Source organism: Myxine glutinosa, chromosome 5 (genome assembly GCF_964187855.1).
Source record: "Myxine glutinosa chromosome 5, kmMyxGlut1.1, whole genome shotgun sequence".
In the NCBI taxonomy this organism is placed as follows: domain Eukaryota; kingdom Metazoa; phylum Chordata; class Myxini; order Myxiniformes; family Myxinidae; genus Myxine; species Myxine glutinosa.
This window is the reverse complement of record NC_136265.1, coordinates 132422000-132439122: the sequence shown is the minus strand read 5'-3', so window position 1 is coordinate 132439122 and position 17123 is coordinate 132422000. Positions and strand designations below refer to the sequence as shown.

General features: G+C 42.9%; 1 protein-coding gene across 1 annotated transcript in view; it reads left to right on the top strand.

Annotated features, from left to right (window-relative positions):
- The window catches only part of ABHD14B (abhydrolase domain containing 14B), a 40466-nt gene extending 24673 nt beyond the window's left edge, over positions 1–15793 (top strand). Inside the window, exons 2-5 of the mRNA XM_068116190.2 lie at positions 6541–6801; positions 11835–11956; positions 14320–14555; positions 14881–15793. Of these exons, the coding sequence (XP_067972291.2) occupies positions 6563–6801; positions 11835–11956; positions 14320–14555; positions 14881–15063 (780 nt within the window). The 5' untranslated portion in view covers positions 6541–6562 and the 3' untranslated portion in view covers positions 15064–15793. The remainder of the gene's footprint in view (positions 1–6540; positions 6802–11834; positions 11957–14319; positions 14556–14880) is intronic.
- The last annotated feature ends 1330 nt before the right edge of the window (positions 15794–17123 follow it).

Below are 17123 nucleotides of genomic sequence, written 5' to 3'. Positions count from 1 at the left end.
GGGTCTCACTATCTGCCATGATCTTTCCTGGGAAAACCACATTTCCAAGCTGGCCTCCAAAGCCAGTCGCCGACTGGGCATCCTCCGTCGTGCGAAGTCCTTCCTTGGCACACCTGAGCTCCTCACCACATACAAGGCTTTCATCCGCAGCTCAATGGAGTACTGCTCTCCCCTCTGGGCTGGTGCTCCTGCCTCACACCTAGCTCGTCTTCACGCTGTTGAAACCAAAGCTTTCAGAATCATTGGAATCTCCCGCGATGACGCTATCTCCGAGGGCCTTTCACTTAATCACCGCAGGCAGGTTGGTGGTCTTTCCGTCTTCTATCGACTCCTCTCCGGCCTTGCTCCCCCTACTCTCTCTGGGCTCTGTCCCCCAAATATTCCTGCAGGTCGCACAAGATCTGCCTGCAACCCTCTTATGGTTAAACTGCCAAAATCAAGACTCTCTGCTCACCTTCACTCCTTCATTCCTCTTTTCTCCCGCCTCTGGAACAAACTCCCTCACTCTCTTCAATCCCACTCCTCCCTCCAGGTCTTTAAAATGGCTGTTCACCACCATCTCTAATCTTCCCCAATCCAAAACCTTGATCTTTTCTACCCCCGCTAATTTCACCCCAAATCCACTTTTTTGAGGTGACTTTTGACTTCTTTCCTGGAAGTCCTCGGTGTCCTTGCGTTTTATACCTATCCTGCCTCCCCCCAGGCCCTCTCCCTCCAAAAACATCTCCCGATGTCCCTGCTCTCAAATGTTGTGTTTGTGTGCTTCCTCCCCTTCTCTCCCCATCTTGTCGACCGCTCCCCTTTTTATATACTTTGTTTGCTTGTTTGTTTGATTTGTTTGTTTGATAAATGTTAGCTCTTTCACGAGCCTCGACTCTGTATACAAAAAAAAATTAAAAAAATCGCACCACAGGTACTCAATGGGGAAATCACAAAGACGATCGGATGGGAAAGAAAACCAAAGTGAAGGAACAGATATTTATTAACTACTATTTACACAACCAAAGAAACCAAGGAGAAGGAAAGAAACGAAAGTAATTTACAGAAGAAGAAGAAGACACAGTGCAATTCCTAGCTTATCTACACAGGCTTAACTTAAAGCCCAGACAACACAGAGGACAGACGACGAGCAGACTCACACGACTGGCGAATGAAGGCAGGGACGAATGGCTGGAAGGAGAGGAAGGTTCAGCTGGACGCAGGCTGGAGCTTGATCACGCACGGGACGTCGGGGTTGGAAGTGGACGGCCACCGACTCCACCGCAATCTGGTTCCCGTGTAGCAGCGCGCCAAAGCTGTGCGCGCGCAGGGGCTGTTTGAACAGCGTCGTCTTCCTCTCGTACCTCTGCGGGTTGCGCATCTCTCTCGGCACTCAGAACCTCCTGCCGAACTCATCATAGAACTCAACTCTTCAAAACCCCTCAAACCTTCAACTCTCTCAACCCTCCCAAGCCAAACCCCTCATTCTTGGTTGGTCGGTCGGGGCTGGCTCACTCCTCCTCCTGATGACGAGGTGGGGCCACACCCTTCTTCCCCGAGTTAGAGCACATGGCATGGCGGCGAATGCAGTTGCTAATGGCGTTTTGGGGCAATTGAAAGGGGATTCTACCTTATTTGATTTGGTGCAACGCAATGAACTAGTGGAAAAAACAGAGCCTTATACTGACATATAATAAAGAGATAACTATTTAGAAGGTCCTATGATTTTCTACGTGTATGCGATGGACTAACTAAGGGGACGACCTTTGATCTTTACAATTAATGGAGGTATTTACAAGGAATTATTACATTATTTACAGAGGGTGATATTTACAAAGACAGGATTCTCAAATCCGCAACAATATATATTGTCACCTCAATGAATTGGGGGTTAATCATGCTGTATTTATATCCCAATGAGTGTTGGCATAGGCCTTAGCGTTAGGGTTAGGTAAATCACAATTATCATCGACCAGAATCGTGTGTATACCGGTAGTTAGAATCCCTGTTATCCTTTATCCTCCTGACTTTGTCTTTCACCCATTTCCCATTTGTGTTTAATCTTTAACATCACCATTGCTCTTTATACGTAAATCACACTTGCTAATGGCTGTTCCATGTGTACTCCAGAGCATAAAACATGGATTTTAACAATAATGGCAGTTCCAGGTGTGCTTCCTCACACAACCAGGACATGGACAGATCTTGTGCAGGATCCGCACTAGTGGGTGGAAGTGCTGGTCTATAAAAGGGCCACTATCACACCTCACGTGACCAGATCGGGAGAGACCAAGCCGTGAGACAGCCAGGAAGAGAACGACACCAGAGAGTAGGAGGTCGAGAGAGACAATAACATCTCGAGATTGTAAGAAATACAGCCAGTAACACCGAACTCTCATCTCCTCGCCACGCTCAGACTCACAGCTGGGACCATCTTCTCTCTCTCTTCCTGTTTGAATATTAATGTTTTGTCGGGAATCGAACCAATTGCCTTTAAATACTTTTATTCCATATATGCAGAAAGGGAATTGATATACAAACAGTCCACAGTCTCAGAGGGACTACACTCGGTATAACGAGGGGTCGCAAGGCTCCTGGACAACCTTAAACAAGGAAATGAGGCCATTGCATTTATCATTGTCATGTTGCACTTCCGAGTTGATGTTTTTTATTTGTTTATTTTTGATATACATGTAAACAACAATCTTCTTGATGCTTTATTCAAGTCTAAACAATCTGATCTTGATCAAGTGACCCAACTTGTGTGACTGAAGGTGGATGGAAGTTATGTTTTCACCCCTGTTTGTTTATCTGCAAGCAGGATACCTCAAACAGTTATGGACGGATTTGGACGAAGCTTGGTGGACGGGTTGGGTGTCTGACGAGGACGAATTGAGTCGATTTTGATGAAGATCCGATCCGGATACTACAATTTAAAAAATGATTCTTCACCATTGAGAGATAGAATTGAGAGAGAGAACAAAAAGAGAACCATGACAATTACAACTACATATGGGCAGGGTACAGCCCGAAGTGGAGATCGGTTTCTGAGGTTTAGGACATGGAATGTAGGGACAATGACAGGGAGATCAGGAGAAATTGTGGAAGTATTGATCAGAAGAAGAGTGGACATATGTTGTGTGCAAGAGACGAGATGGAAGGGAAGTGGTGTGAGAATGGTGAAGGGTAGGCAGGGACAGAAATACAGGTTTGTGTGGCAAGGGTGCCCGGAGGGCATGAATGGTGTTGGTGTCCTGTTTTCTGAGGAGTTTGTAGACAGTGTGGTGAGTATGACTAGAGTGAGTGATAGGTTGATGATGGTGAAAATGATGATTGGAAAGCTCTTGGTGAACGTCATCTCGGGATATGCTCCGCAGGTTGGTCGGAGCGATGAAGAGGACAGGTTCTGGTGTGCGATAGAGAAGATGATGGAAAACGTGAAAGATGAGGAAGTTGTTGTGGTAGGAGGAGACCTAAATGGACATGTGGGAAGGAGTATGGACGGTTTTGAGGGAGTTCATGGGGGTTACGGATATGGTGTGAGAAATGGAGAAGGTGAAAGGATTTTGGAGTTTGCTGATGGAGGTGATTTGTTGATTTGTAATACTCAGTTCCAGAAAGAGGATAATAAGCTTGTTACATACACGTCAGGTGTTACATACAGCTTGTTACATACACAGAACAAGTTACATACTTGTTACATACATGTCAGGTGGGTCGACGACAACCGTTGACTACCTGATGGTGCGTAGGCGAGATAGGGGGCACCTCCGGGACACAAAGGTGATCCCGGGGGAGGAGGCTGTTTCACAGCACCACTTGGTTGTCTGCGACATAAGGGTGAAAGGTGCGAGGAGAGCTCGGCGGGTGAAGTACCAACCGAGAATGAAGGTGTGGAGGTTGAAAGAGGTGACAGTGAGGGAGGCATTAAAAGAGAGGCTGAGTAGGGTGGAGGATGATGTGGTTGAGCTTGAAAGTGGTTGGATGTCAATGAAATATAGTCTGTTGGGAGCCATTGGTGAGGTATGTGGATGGACAAAAGGACCACTGAGGCACTCGGAAACATGGTGGTGGGATGATGAACTTGGAAAGAGGATTGACGAGAAGAGGAAGAAGTTCAAGGAGTGGCAGAAGGCGAAGGGTACGGGAGCAGAAAAAGCAGAGCATGAAAGTTATAAGGCAGCCAAGAAGGCTGCAAAGAAAGAGGTAGCAAAGGCGCAGTAGGCATGTAGGAAAATGTTCGGAGAACGCTTGGATTCGGAAGAGGGTTAGAGAGCGGTATTCAGGATTGCAAAGCAGATAGCGAAAGAGGTGTATTGTGATTGGGGTGAGTTGCTTGAAGGATGAAGTGGGACAAATCGTTGTGGACCCAGATGGAATTAAAGGAAGATGGAAAAGATATATGGAAATGCTGTTGAATACAGAGAATGAATGGGATGGCAACATAGAGAGTAACCCAGTTTTAGAACCGGCAGAGAAGATAACTGAGAAGGAAGTTGAGGAAGCGATAAAAGCAATGAAGAGTAGAAAAGCGGGAGGGCTGACGGGAGTTGTGGGAGATATGTTTAAGGCAGCAGGAAGTTGGGGTGTGAAGAGAATGACAGAGATCTGTAATCTGGTGGTGAAAGAAGGCCGCATTCCAGTGGATTGCGAACTGAGTACCCTCGTCCCTCTATACAAGGGGAAAGGTGACCCTCTGGAGTGTGTCTCGTACCGAGCGATAAAGTTTTTGGAGCATGGAATGAAGGTATTGGAAAGGGTGTTGGAGAGGAGGATAAGGAAGAAGGTGAAGATCGACGAAATGCAGTTTGGATTTATGCCAGGAAGAGGAACGACAGATGCACTCTTTATTGTGAGGCAGTTGCAGGAGAAGTACATGGAGAGGAGGAAGAAGTTGTTTCTTGGGTTTGTTGATCTGGAGAAAGCATTCGATAGGGTTCCATGCAAAGTATTGACATGGGCATTGAGGAAGTTAGGAGTGGAGGAATGGTTGATCAGAGTTGTGATGGCAATGTACAAAAGAGCGTGCACAGCTGTAAGGACGAAGGACGGGAACAGTGGTGAGTTTGAGGTGAAGGTGGGAGTGCATCAGGGGTCGGTACTAAGTCCACTACTATTTTGTAGCTGTGTTGGAGGTGCTGGCTCGGAACGTAAAGGAGGGTTTACCGTGGGAGTTGTTGTATGCAGATGATCTGGTGTTGATTGCGGAAAGTATGGATGGACTGAAGGAGAAGATGAACAAGTGGAAGGATTGTATGGAGACAAAAGGTCTGAAGGTGAATATCGGAAAGACTAAGGTGATGGCAAGTGGTAAAGCATGTGGTGAGGTGGAAAGAACTGGGAAGTGGCCGTGTGCTGTGTGCAGGAAGGGTGTTGGAGTGAATTCCATTCAATGTACAATGTGCGCTGAGTGGGTTCATCAAAAATGTAGTGGTCTGAGAGGGTCAATAACCAGTGTGGCAGCTACATTCAAGTGTAAGGTGTGCACAGAGGGAGTTGCAGATGGAGGAAATGTTGAGTTGGATCTTGGAGACGGCGTGAAGCTGGAAGGTGTGAAAACATTTTGCTGCCTAGGAGACATGCTGAATGGAGAAGGTGGATCAGACTCGGCAACGGTTGCTGGAGTGAGATGTGCATGGAAGAAGTTTCGGGAACCGAGTGGCGTGCTGATGAGGAGGGGAGTGTCGTTGAAGCTGAAGGGAAAGGTGTATGCTGCATGTGTGAGAAATGTTATGATTTATGGGAGCGAGACATGGGTAATGAATGTAGAGCAGCAACGAAGGCTGGAAAGGGTGGAAATGCGAATGGTTCGTTGGATGTGTGGAGTATCGTTGAGAGAGAGGAAGACAAATAATGAATTGCAAAAGATGATGGGAATAGAGCCTGTGATGGATGCTGCGAAGAGAAACAGGTTGAGATGGTTTGGTCATGTGTTGAGGAAGGATGAAAGTGACTGGTTGAGAATCGTGATGGAAATGAATGTTGAAGGAAGTAGAGGGACGGGGAAGACCGAGAAAGACCTGGCTGAAGATGGTGGAAGAAGAAATGCGGGCAAGGGGGTTAACAAGGGGAGATTCAGACAATAGGGCAAAATGGAGAAGATTGTCCTGGGGACCGCAAGGCTAACCCCCGCTCTCGCAGGGAAAATGGCCTTAAAATGCCTGTTGTTGTGTAAGAATGATCGATCTGCAATTAAGTAAATCAGCATGCGGACTTACACACTGACACACAGGGACCGATTGCAGTTCTGCTCCCTTTCCTTTCGGGAAAGGGTGAGGCTATGTGTGCTTGAAAAATATATTTACTGCCGGGCAAATATATCCGTCGAAGATAGTACAGCTTAAAAGCTGATCACTTTAACCACAATAATAGTACCGTCCCAAAACCAGCCACGTAATGCACGTTGAATTTCAGTTTGCGCAAAGACGTCCATTTAGCCTCCGATGAAGTCCGTACGATTAGGCGTGGTATATGTCTAATGTATCTCCATTTAATTTGTTACATTTATGTGTTCTCATGCTGGATGAAAAATTGTTTGTAAATTTTTAATTTTTTTTGCAGGTCATTCTGTCGCTGAGACTTGATGAGCCATCACAAAGCGAGTGACAGAAGAATGGGATACAAAGGCTGGTGCTATGTACTCTGCGGCCTGACTATACTGTTTTTTGTCTTCTGGATTTCATCTCCTGAGAATCTTTCTTTTAAATGGGATGAGAACGTGGCAATCGATCTGAAGAATGACTTTGTGAAGGTCAACTTTTCTGTGGACAAACAGGAAGTGCATACCTCGGTCTACACACGCCAACGCACTCCTTCCAAATCGTATGTTTTATTACTTCTCATTAAACTGTATTTCTAATTTATTTAGTGTATTTCTCGATATAGAATATGTATCCAACAGCTTGTTGAGACATAAACAATAGATACAGTATTAAGACTTGATCAAAACAGCCGGCTTGTTAGGTTAGTAAATCCCTCAATTGACTTACTATGGTCATCATTTTTAAACACCAACTTACTGGGGTGCCTCTGTCCTCTACCACCTCACCTCTGGTGATGTACCCTCTGCTTTTTCTGTCCCCCCCCCCCCCCCCCAATTCCCCTGCACTCCAGGTTTCTGCAGGGCTCACGTGGTCCACCATCAACCCCCTTCTGGTGAAACTACCTAAATCCAGAACCACTGCTCATTTCCAATCATTTGTTCCTCCTTTTTTTCTGCCTGTGGAACCAGCTTCCATATTCTTCAATTTCATTCTTCCCTCCAGGTCTTCAAGCAAGCTGTTCACCACCTCCTCAGATCATCCCCCATTCAAAACCATGATCTTTTCTACACCCGTTAATCCACCCAAAACCCACCTCTTCAAATTCCCTGTTCTCTTTCCTGAAAGCTCCTGCAGTGTCCATCTAGTTTATCCCATTTACCCCACCCCAGCCTGCTCTCTTCCACAGATCTCCTGATGTCCCTGCTCCCTACTGTTGTTGTGCTTCCTTCTCTCCCTCTTGTCTCCGGCTCCCTTTATTATATGTTATGTGTGTTAGCTCTTATACTAGCCTCAACTTAGTATACAAAAAAGGCTCAATTCTAATAAACTTCGATGCACACATAAACAATCAGATGTGGGACCTTGGGATTCAAGACTTGATCAAAGTCCTAAAAATACTATTTGTTCATTATCATGAAGCTCTGCCATTTACTCAACAGAAATATTTAACCCACACTCAATCATAAATTAATGCTGATCATTGAAATCAAATTAAAGTATATACATAAACAAGGAAACTTAGCGACTGGAGGTGGCCATTTGGTACATCACACAGGTGCTTTATGCACACACAATTAACTTGGTTCATAATTTTACTCATGAACTAACGCCATTCTCACCAACAATGTGTCTAACTTCACAAGCACGTCTTCATAAACTTAAAAATACCATTTAATCTCGAACCTGGGAAGTAAAGCAACATATGCAGCACACAATGGACTGCTCTCCTTGAGAGATACATATACCATGGAATCTTTAAAATCCATATGCTAAATTATGATGAGACAGCGGCTCTGTATGTTAATTATAAGGAACCTTTACTCCTATTATCTTAAATAGAAGAAACGCTTACTCCAAGTATCTTAATTTTAAGGAACATTTACTTCAGGTATCTTAAATAGAAGAAACGTTTACTCTGAATATCTTAAATAAAAGGAACGTTTACTCCGAATATCTTAAATAGAAGGAACGTTTCCTCCGAATATCTTAAATAGAAGGAACGTTTACTCCGAATATCTTAAATAGAAGGAACGTTTACTCCAAATATCTTAAATAGAAGGAATGTTTACTCCAAATATCTTAAATAGAAGGAACGTTTACTCCGAATATCTTAAATAAAAGGAACGTTTACTCCAAATATCTTAAATAGAAGGAATGTTTACTCCAAATATCTTAAATAGAAGGAACGTTTCCTCCGAATATCTTAAATAGAAGGAACGTTTCCTCCGAATATCTATATATATAAAGTAGAGTTGGCCTCTATCTATGATCTCTAAGATCTCGAGAACCCGTGGACGGATTTGCGAGCGGAAAGTACTGTTCGACTCGGGATGGTCCCAGGAATGTCACGGAGACATAAACATTTAAAAAATTTCGGGTTTTAAAATTAGCGTATTATTAGCACTAGCAGAAGAGAGAGGGATTCGAAGGGAGGGAGCGCAGCGCTTCCAGCGCTTCTGACTACAGCACACCTTAAAATTAAAAAAACTTCGGGTCTACAATCTCTAAGATCTCGAGAACCCGTGGACGGATTTGCGAGCGGAAAGTACTGTTCGACTCGGGATGGTCCCAGGAATGTCACGGAGACATAAACATTTAAAAAATTTCGGGTTTTAAAATTAGCGTTCCCCTCCCCTCCTCTTCCCCCTCCCCTCCTCCTCCCACTCCCGTGCAAAGCCGGGTACCTCTGCTAGTCTTAAATAGAAGGAACGTTTACTCCGAATATCTTAAATAGAAGGAACGTTTACTCCAAATATCTTAAATAGAAGGAATGTTTACTCCAAATATCTTAAATAGAAGGAACGTTTACTCCGAATATCTTAAATAAAAGGAATGTTTACACCGAGTATCTTAATTTTAGAGGGAACATTTACTCCAAGTATCTCAATTATAAGGAGTGTTTACTCCGAGTGTCTTAATTTTAGAAGGAACATTTACTCTGAGTATCTTAAGGAGAAGGAACGTTTACTCCGAGGATCTTAATAATAAGGAACGTTTACTCCGGGTATCTTAACTAGAAAGAACATTTACTCCCAGTATCTTAATTATGAGGTGCGTTTACTCCGAGTATCTTAATTATAAGGTGTGTTTACTCCGTGTATCTTAATTATAAGGAACATTTACTCCGGGTATCTTAATTATAAGGAACGTTTACTCCGTGTATCTTAATTATAAGGAACATTTACTCCGGGTATCTTAATTCTAAGGAACATTTACTCCGGGTATCTTAATTATAAGGAACGTTTACTCTGAGTATCTTAATTTTAGAAGGAACATTTACTCCATGTATCTTAACTAGAAGGAACTGTTACATGTTACCTCCCCAAACTCCAGTTGCGGTGCCCCTCAAAGTCTCGAGAGAGAACGCGGCAGAAAGATTTGTTATTTTGAGTGTTCTAATAAACCATGGTAAAACCACACCAATGCAATTGTGCAGAACAAAACAAGTAATTGTATTCAGAACTCTCACATACACAATAATATCACTCTTGAAGAAAGTACAATTAAAATATCACTTGCATCAAATGAACAATACATATGATGGTACCATCATTCCCCAATGGTTTCAAAACAATAAACTCACGATACACCAAATGTGAGTGGAATGTAACACTCCCAAAGTCCGTGCATGGATCCCCACGTGAGGTGAAGGTTGAAGTCGTGCAGAACGACAATAACAGGCAGTTATCAGCGCGGCTGCGAACGAGGAGTTCCAAGGTGAGAGGTCTATATGGGAATTGAGCCGACATGGGAACCAACGGCAATCCACACAATGATGTCGATATGGGAAACCCAATGACAAAAGACGAAGCACCAGGAGGACAGCCTCTTCGAGGAAAAAATGGCTGATCGGCCTGTAATGGAGGCTCTTGCTTTCCCGCCAACAATAACTCATGCTTGGTAATAAAAACTGGGATGCAGGTTTAATTGCAATCGCAATATAGGATGATGTCGCGCTTGTCGCAGGCAATCCCTTTCACGGGAAGCCTCAACTCATTCGCAACCAATGTCAAAAAAGTCTGCTCGCAGGCTCGGTGCGACTTACGGCTGTCTCTCTCATCGCCGTCTCCTCCCTGCCGATCTCCTCCTCTCTCCTCTTCTGGTTTCTTTGCCGCGTTTTCCTTTTTCCTACACAAACATTTGTTTTTACCTTTTACTAAAGTCATCTCCATTTCACACAGAAATGTTACCAACAATATTACCTGAAACTAAAAAAATCCTACAAGTATATAATAACAACAAAGGTGGAAGTGACGAATCCGTAACACTCCCCGCCTTCAAGGAATAAATTTTAACACAGTGAAAACTTTCTTTCCATACAAAAAGTATCTTTAACAACCAAAAGTGATACTCACACCCATGAAAGTACAAATCAAAACTATGGCTGATCAAATCCCTTAAGCAACAAAAATTCCAAACAACGCACAGGAATCCTCAAGGTTAATTCACTCTGGATAAAGCATCTACGACTACATTGTCTCTGCACTTTACATGCCTAATTTTCAAGTTGAATTCTTGCAAAGACAAGCTCCATCTCATCAACCTCTGATTTTTATTTTTCATTTTTTGAATGAAGGTTAAGTGGTTGTGATCAATGAAGACCTTTATAGGAAAGGTACTAGTTTCTAGATACACCTCATAATGCTGTAGAGCTAGTAGGAGAGCAAGGGTCTCTTATTCCACAGTGGCATAATTTTCCTGATATCTGTCAAACTTCCTCGAATAGTAATACACCGGGTGATCAATGCCAATGTAGTCTACTAGCTTGGTTACATGAGTGGCCTTATGGTGAAACTGCCAAAATCAACACTCTCTGCTCACCTTCACTCTTTCATTCCTCTTTTCTTCCACCTCTGCAACAGACTCCCTCACTCTCTTCAATCCCACTCCTCCCTCCAGGTCTTTAAAACAGCTGTTCACCACCATCTCTTATCTTCCCCCATCCAAAACCTTGATCTTTTCGACCCCCGTTAATTCACCCCAGATCCACTTTTTTTTAAATACCAACTTCTTTCCTGGAAGTCCTAGCAGTGTCCATGTGTTTTATACCTCTCCCACCCCCCCCCCCCCCCCTTTCCCATGCCTACTCCCCAAAGCCCTCTCCCTCCCACAGATCTCCCGATGTCCCTGTTCTCCGCTGTTATACTTGTGTGCTTCCCTCTCTCTCCCCATCTTGCATCCCGCTCTCTTTATCTTATGTTTTATGTCAGTTTTTTTTTTGTGATTAATGTTAGCTCTTACACGAGCCTCGATCTTGTATACACAAAAAGAGTTCAAAATGTCCTCAAAGTATAATTTATGAATAGATTAACAGAAAACCCTTCCACTGTGTGATGTGTGGAAAACACTTCCTGGTGATTTGTTGGTGAGAGTAACAGAATTATTTCCATAGTAAAAGTGACTGTCGTAGCAGCTGTCGTCTTTGAGTTGCAATCCATTTTGTGCAAAACGATTATGTGCATTAATTTAAGCGTTAACGTCAACGGCCTACCATGCACTTGCTGTGACATCCTTTGGTTGGTTTGATGTAATATTTCTGAGACATTTGATGAAGGTAAAGCCAATGTTTACAAGGTTTATGTGTGTGTTTAGGATGGGAAAAGAAATTTTGTTTTTACATGGACAAGTATTTTCATCTCAAGTGTGGGAAGATACTGGTGCACTCACCTTCCTGGCAGAACATGGATTCAGAAGTGTTGCTGTGGATCTTCCAGGCAAATATAGTTTGTTTCATCTTGGCTTTGTTTTTGTTTTTCTTATAACTAGTGCTGGAGATTCCTTTGCTGCCTTTGTTGAAAAATCTGCAAAGTTGATAATTAGAATTATAATAAATAAATAACTAGTGTGAAGTCGATGGAGCTCCATCGCAAATCCCTACGTTTCCCACCAAAAGCAAAGTTGAAAGATGGTGAACAGTTCCACCAGGAATAACCCTATATCAATTTAGAGTTAAAAAAAAAAATCTTGTTTTGACCCCTGTGATTCTAGGTACCCACCCTTGCAGCATGAACCTGGGGTCAAATCAAGAAAATGCGTCCGCCAATGTTGATTGCATACACAAAGTTTCATTTTATAAATGTATTAGAATGTGCCCGTAATTGCATTTTTTGGTATTTGAGTTTTTGACCCCACCTCAGGAGGACAGTTATATTGAACACACACGCACACACTCAAACACACGCAGTCTTTTCTAGGGACAACCATTAATCAAAGAACTAGATGGTATTCATAGAATACTTACCCTGCACATTCCACTCGGTACGAGCCAACTCTTCTGTTTTTGAACGTTTTTTTTCTTTCATTCAATATGGCTGCCAGACTATGTGAGTGATGACATCATAAATTTATATTCTCTAATATTGTGGCATAGATCACACTGAATAAATTTCAAACTGATCAGACTAAGCATTGTCCCTGTCATTGTCCCTGTCGTTCTCCCGCTGTCCCTGACACCAACGCCATTGGTGCATAATTATGGCACGAATGACGTCATCGTTAACACCTATTCCACATGCGGAGTTCTTTACAATGAGCCAGGTTTCAATTCTGTCCATGGAGTGGTTTTAGAGAACTAGACGTGCAACTTTTTCGGTTTTTCCAAGATGGCGCCTGTACGACGTGACCTATGATGTCATAATTATCATAAAAAAATTATACAGGAGGAGCCACACATATGGTGAAAATTTCGTATCCAGCAGACTAACAGTTGCAGAGGAATTTTTTTCCCATACTGATCAGATCAAGCGTTGTACTTGTCAAATTATGACGTCATAATCGTCGAATTAAGGGACCGATGACATCATCATCAACATACCTTATTCCCCATGGGGAGTACTTGACAATGAGCTTTGTTTAAACTTTTCCTATTGAGCGGTTTGGAAGATTTAGAGGTGTAACTTTTTCCCAAGATGGCGTCCGTACCACGTGACCTATGAGGTCATCATTATGAATAAAAAAATTCTACAAGTGGAGGCGCTTCTATGGTAAAATTTTGTGTGAATCGGACCCACTTTAAAATGTAGACACGCAACCGCATGCCTAACCCTGATTTTTGCTTCGCAAACGCAGGGTAAAGATGTAGGGATGGTGTCACATGATAATTTATTGTGACCATCCCTACCTTGTTTGCATACTTTTTCGAATGACATCCCTACATCCTTTTGCATTAAAAAAAAATTTTTATGACTTGTTTTAATTAATTTGTATTTTTTTTTCATTCATTCATATTGTTTTCATATTGTTTATTCATATTGTTCATTCATTTATTTGTAATTTGTAACCGTTTGTTTTACCGCATGTACAGTCGTGTTCTTTCTTCTTCTTCTTACCTGCCCCATTGCTAATAAATGCTTGTGAGAACTTGTCTGATCATCAGGGAACGACGCGTATAATAATTGGCGTGTAAACCGCGTAAACTGTTGAATTGGGTTCGCGTAGTTAAGGTGCCTGGATTGAATCACCTGTGTCGGTTTGCTCGGCCATTTCTGTTGGACTGATTGCCGTGGTCGTGTGTCTGAAACACCAATTTGCGCTCAAATTAACTGGGCGTACATGGATTACTCACCGTTTTATCATCAACACAGGATGTGTGGGAAGTATTCATCCCATACTCTTTCCCAGGACTGCTGAAGCAGTTTCATGGGCAAAGAATTGCAGCTTCCTGGGTGGTTTGCCATTGCTTTTAGTGGCCATATTTGGAATTTGGCCATGGTACTAGTGGTAATTCACTTACTCTGTCGAAAGATAGCATGACATCTCTAATGTCCACCAGCAACAAATGCTGGCAGATGGATCTCCAATTTAATGTACCATGCAAAACATAGACCACTCACTCATTGATGTAACATTCTACCCATAAAACACTGGGTGACAATTTATAGTCTTGTCAGGAATTCAACCCTGATTCGACAGCTCAAAGGCAAGTGCTCTATCCCCGGGCTATCGTGCCAACCCTTAAAAGCAGGAAACAGTTATTATACAGGTTTTTTTTAAGGATAACACAGTATGGAAAAAGCATAGTAAGTAAATCTTATTGTCTTCCATATCTATCTGATTTGTTTTTTTTCTGCCGTTTCAGGCCATGGACTCTCCGAACCACTTCAAATACTGAAGGATGATAAGTCCAGAGCTTCTTTTCTTCTTGCTCTGATCAAAGCACTGAGAATGCAGCAAACTGTTCTTGTTTCTCCATCGATGAGCGGAATGTATTCCCTTCCTTTTTTGATGCAATATAGCCAATACCTTTCAGCTTTCATCCCAATAGCTCCAGCATACACTGAATATTACAGCACCGTCGCGTACAAATCAGTACAGGTGCGTGTTGACCAGTTTGTCCAATTCTGAAGCTTAGATTTCTTTTCAAACTGAAAATGCAATTTTAACCACAACTGCATTGATATTGAAGTGGCTGAGTTTATAACGCGCCAGTTCCGTAGCTGTAATCAACGAAATGCAAATTTCATTGATTAGTGCAGTGCAAAGTGCAGTCTGTAGACTGGCCAGCTGCACATTTTGCAAGGTGTGATACTTGTGTGCATGAAATATCAAATGTGTACTCGTCGTACTTCCAAAAGATGGAAGAGGAGAAGCGATTAACGCAGTAACAGAATATTTTGTTTGTGCTTTGTTTTGGTAACAGACAAGAACCTTGATTGCATATGGTGACGCAGACACGGGCCTGGGAGAAGAGTCACTGAAACATCTCATGCTGCTACCAAACCACGAGATTTTCAAGATACCCCAGGCAAAGCATGCGGCATACGTGGATCAACCCATTCTGTTCCAAGAAAAAATATCAACGTTTTTGTCGTCTTCTCCATGATTAGGTTCATTTATTTATAATTGCTTTCTCTCTGATAACTCTACTCCATGATCGCTGATCACCAAATAGCCATGAGTGCTGCTTTCCAGACAAACCTCGAAGTTTCATTCCAATCGGCCAAAATGCGCCAAATGACATCCCGCACACCTCTATCGTGCCAGAAGAACACTCCAGAGTGACACTTCGAAGGAGGTAATTGGAGGAAACGAGAGCACATTTTATCGTGCAACTACGCAGGGATTGGAGGACGTTATCTAAACCCTCAATCTCAGGTGATACCAATTGGGATAATCAACGGTTCAGCGAATCTAACTAAGCACATGCACTAGGAAATAGCTTACTGGTCTATTTTAAATTATCCCTTCCCTCAGGCCATTTTTTGATGCAATATGTTTGATAAATTTATTGTGCTTTATTTCATGAAATGTCTTTTTCAAGGAATGATGATGCCATTTTTTTCTTGAGCTCTTGCTCCGCTTATAATAGCATTTGACTTGATATTGCTATATTGTGGTGACTAATCTGCGTGCATAGCTTCTGGGTGGCCCAAATAAATAGTTGAAAATATTGGAGAAGGGGGAAGGCAGGTGTGGGGATAGGAGGGTGCAATCACCAATAGCCACGAGTGCTGATTTTGTTACATGGTTGGTGGTTCCACCAGTAGGTCACAATGATGTGATGCTACTTTCATTCCTTTTGGGAAGAATAAAATATATATTTTTTCTGGGTTCATATGATCTCGTGCATAAATGGCTAATGTAGTTCCTTTTTTCTGTGATGTGGTCTCATCACCTTATTTGGGGTTAATTGTAAGTACAAAGCATATCTTGTGCTTCCAGCAAGTAAAAAGTCATTTTTTGTGACTGCCACTGGTAACATGTAACCCAGTGCTACCTGTCGCATCATCGGGTTGTCGGCGACTAAACCGACACCCCTCATTGGCTTTGCTAGTGTGGAGGGTGACTGTGACACCGTGCCAGGACCAAAAACAACACCTGGCAAAAGGCGGATGAGCTCCCGTAGGGAGCGACCATCCAGTATGGAGATGGTGTCTCCTAAAAAACTCCCAATCGTGGTAGGAAGATTTATTTTTCCACCTGGCCTAGTTACCCCCTCCTGCGCAGTGGTCCTGTGAAGAGGTTTCCTCGTTTCTGGACTTGGTGAAGGTTTTGCCAGTTTTTCCTCCTCTTCTTTTTCTTTGTAGCCCTTTACAAATTAGTCGCTTTTAGCCTTGTTTAGGATAAACTTCAATAAAAACATATTCGCACGTAATCCAGCAAGGCAGGTATCCTAGCCCTTGAGTAAGGAAATAGCTTTTGCACATTAATATCTGATGGTGGGGACTTGCTGCCACTCATTTGCTATTTATTTGCCTCCCTGTCTCCTCTTTGATACTTTTTCAGTCTGTTAACCTGCTACCCTCTGTCATTTAGCTCCTCCATGAGCCTATGCTTCTGTATATAAAATAACAAGATAAATCAGATCATAGAATAGGCTCAAGAGCTACCACAGTGTGACGGAGCCTGGCGGTTCACAGAGGCCCACTGGGTGGGACTGCAGGTTGCTCTCTCTCTCTCTCTTTTGGATTGGCCGCCTCGTCTCCTGGCTTGCTAACTTCCTCCAATCGCGTAGTTAGTGTGAGGCTCAGTGGGACCTTCTCATCTCTTCAAGTCCAGGCTGGAGTACCCCAAGGCAGTGTATTTGGTCAAGTCCTGTTCCTCAACTTCATCAATGATCTTTATGATTCCCTGGAAACCATTCCTTATATTTTCACTGACTACTTCATCCTCTGCTGTATAGACAGGCAGCAACCTATTTCCTCTCTGCAGGCCTTAATAGAATCAGGAGTCAGTCTCACCCTTAGAATACGTGTTTCAACCCTGACAAATCTCTCTTTATTTTCCCGAAAGGGCAATCTGGTGAGCCCTCCCATAAACTTCATTGACGAATCTCTTGAATGGTTTCATTTCGATCACTTTTGGCCTCACCATCAGCCAGAATCTCTCTTGGGCAAACCACATATCAGAGTTGGTCTCCAATGTCAGCTGCCAACTGGGCAT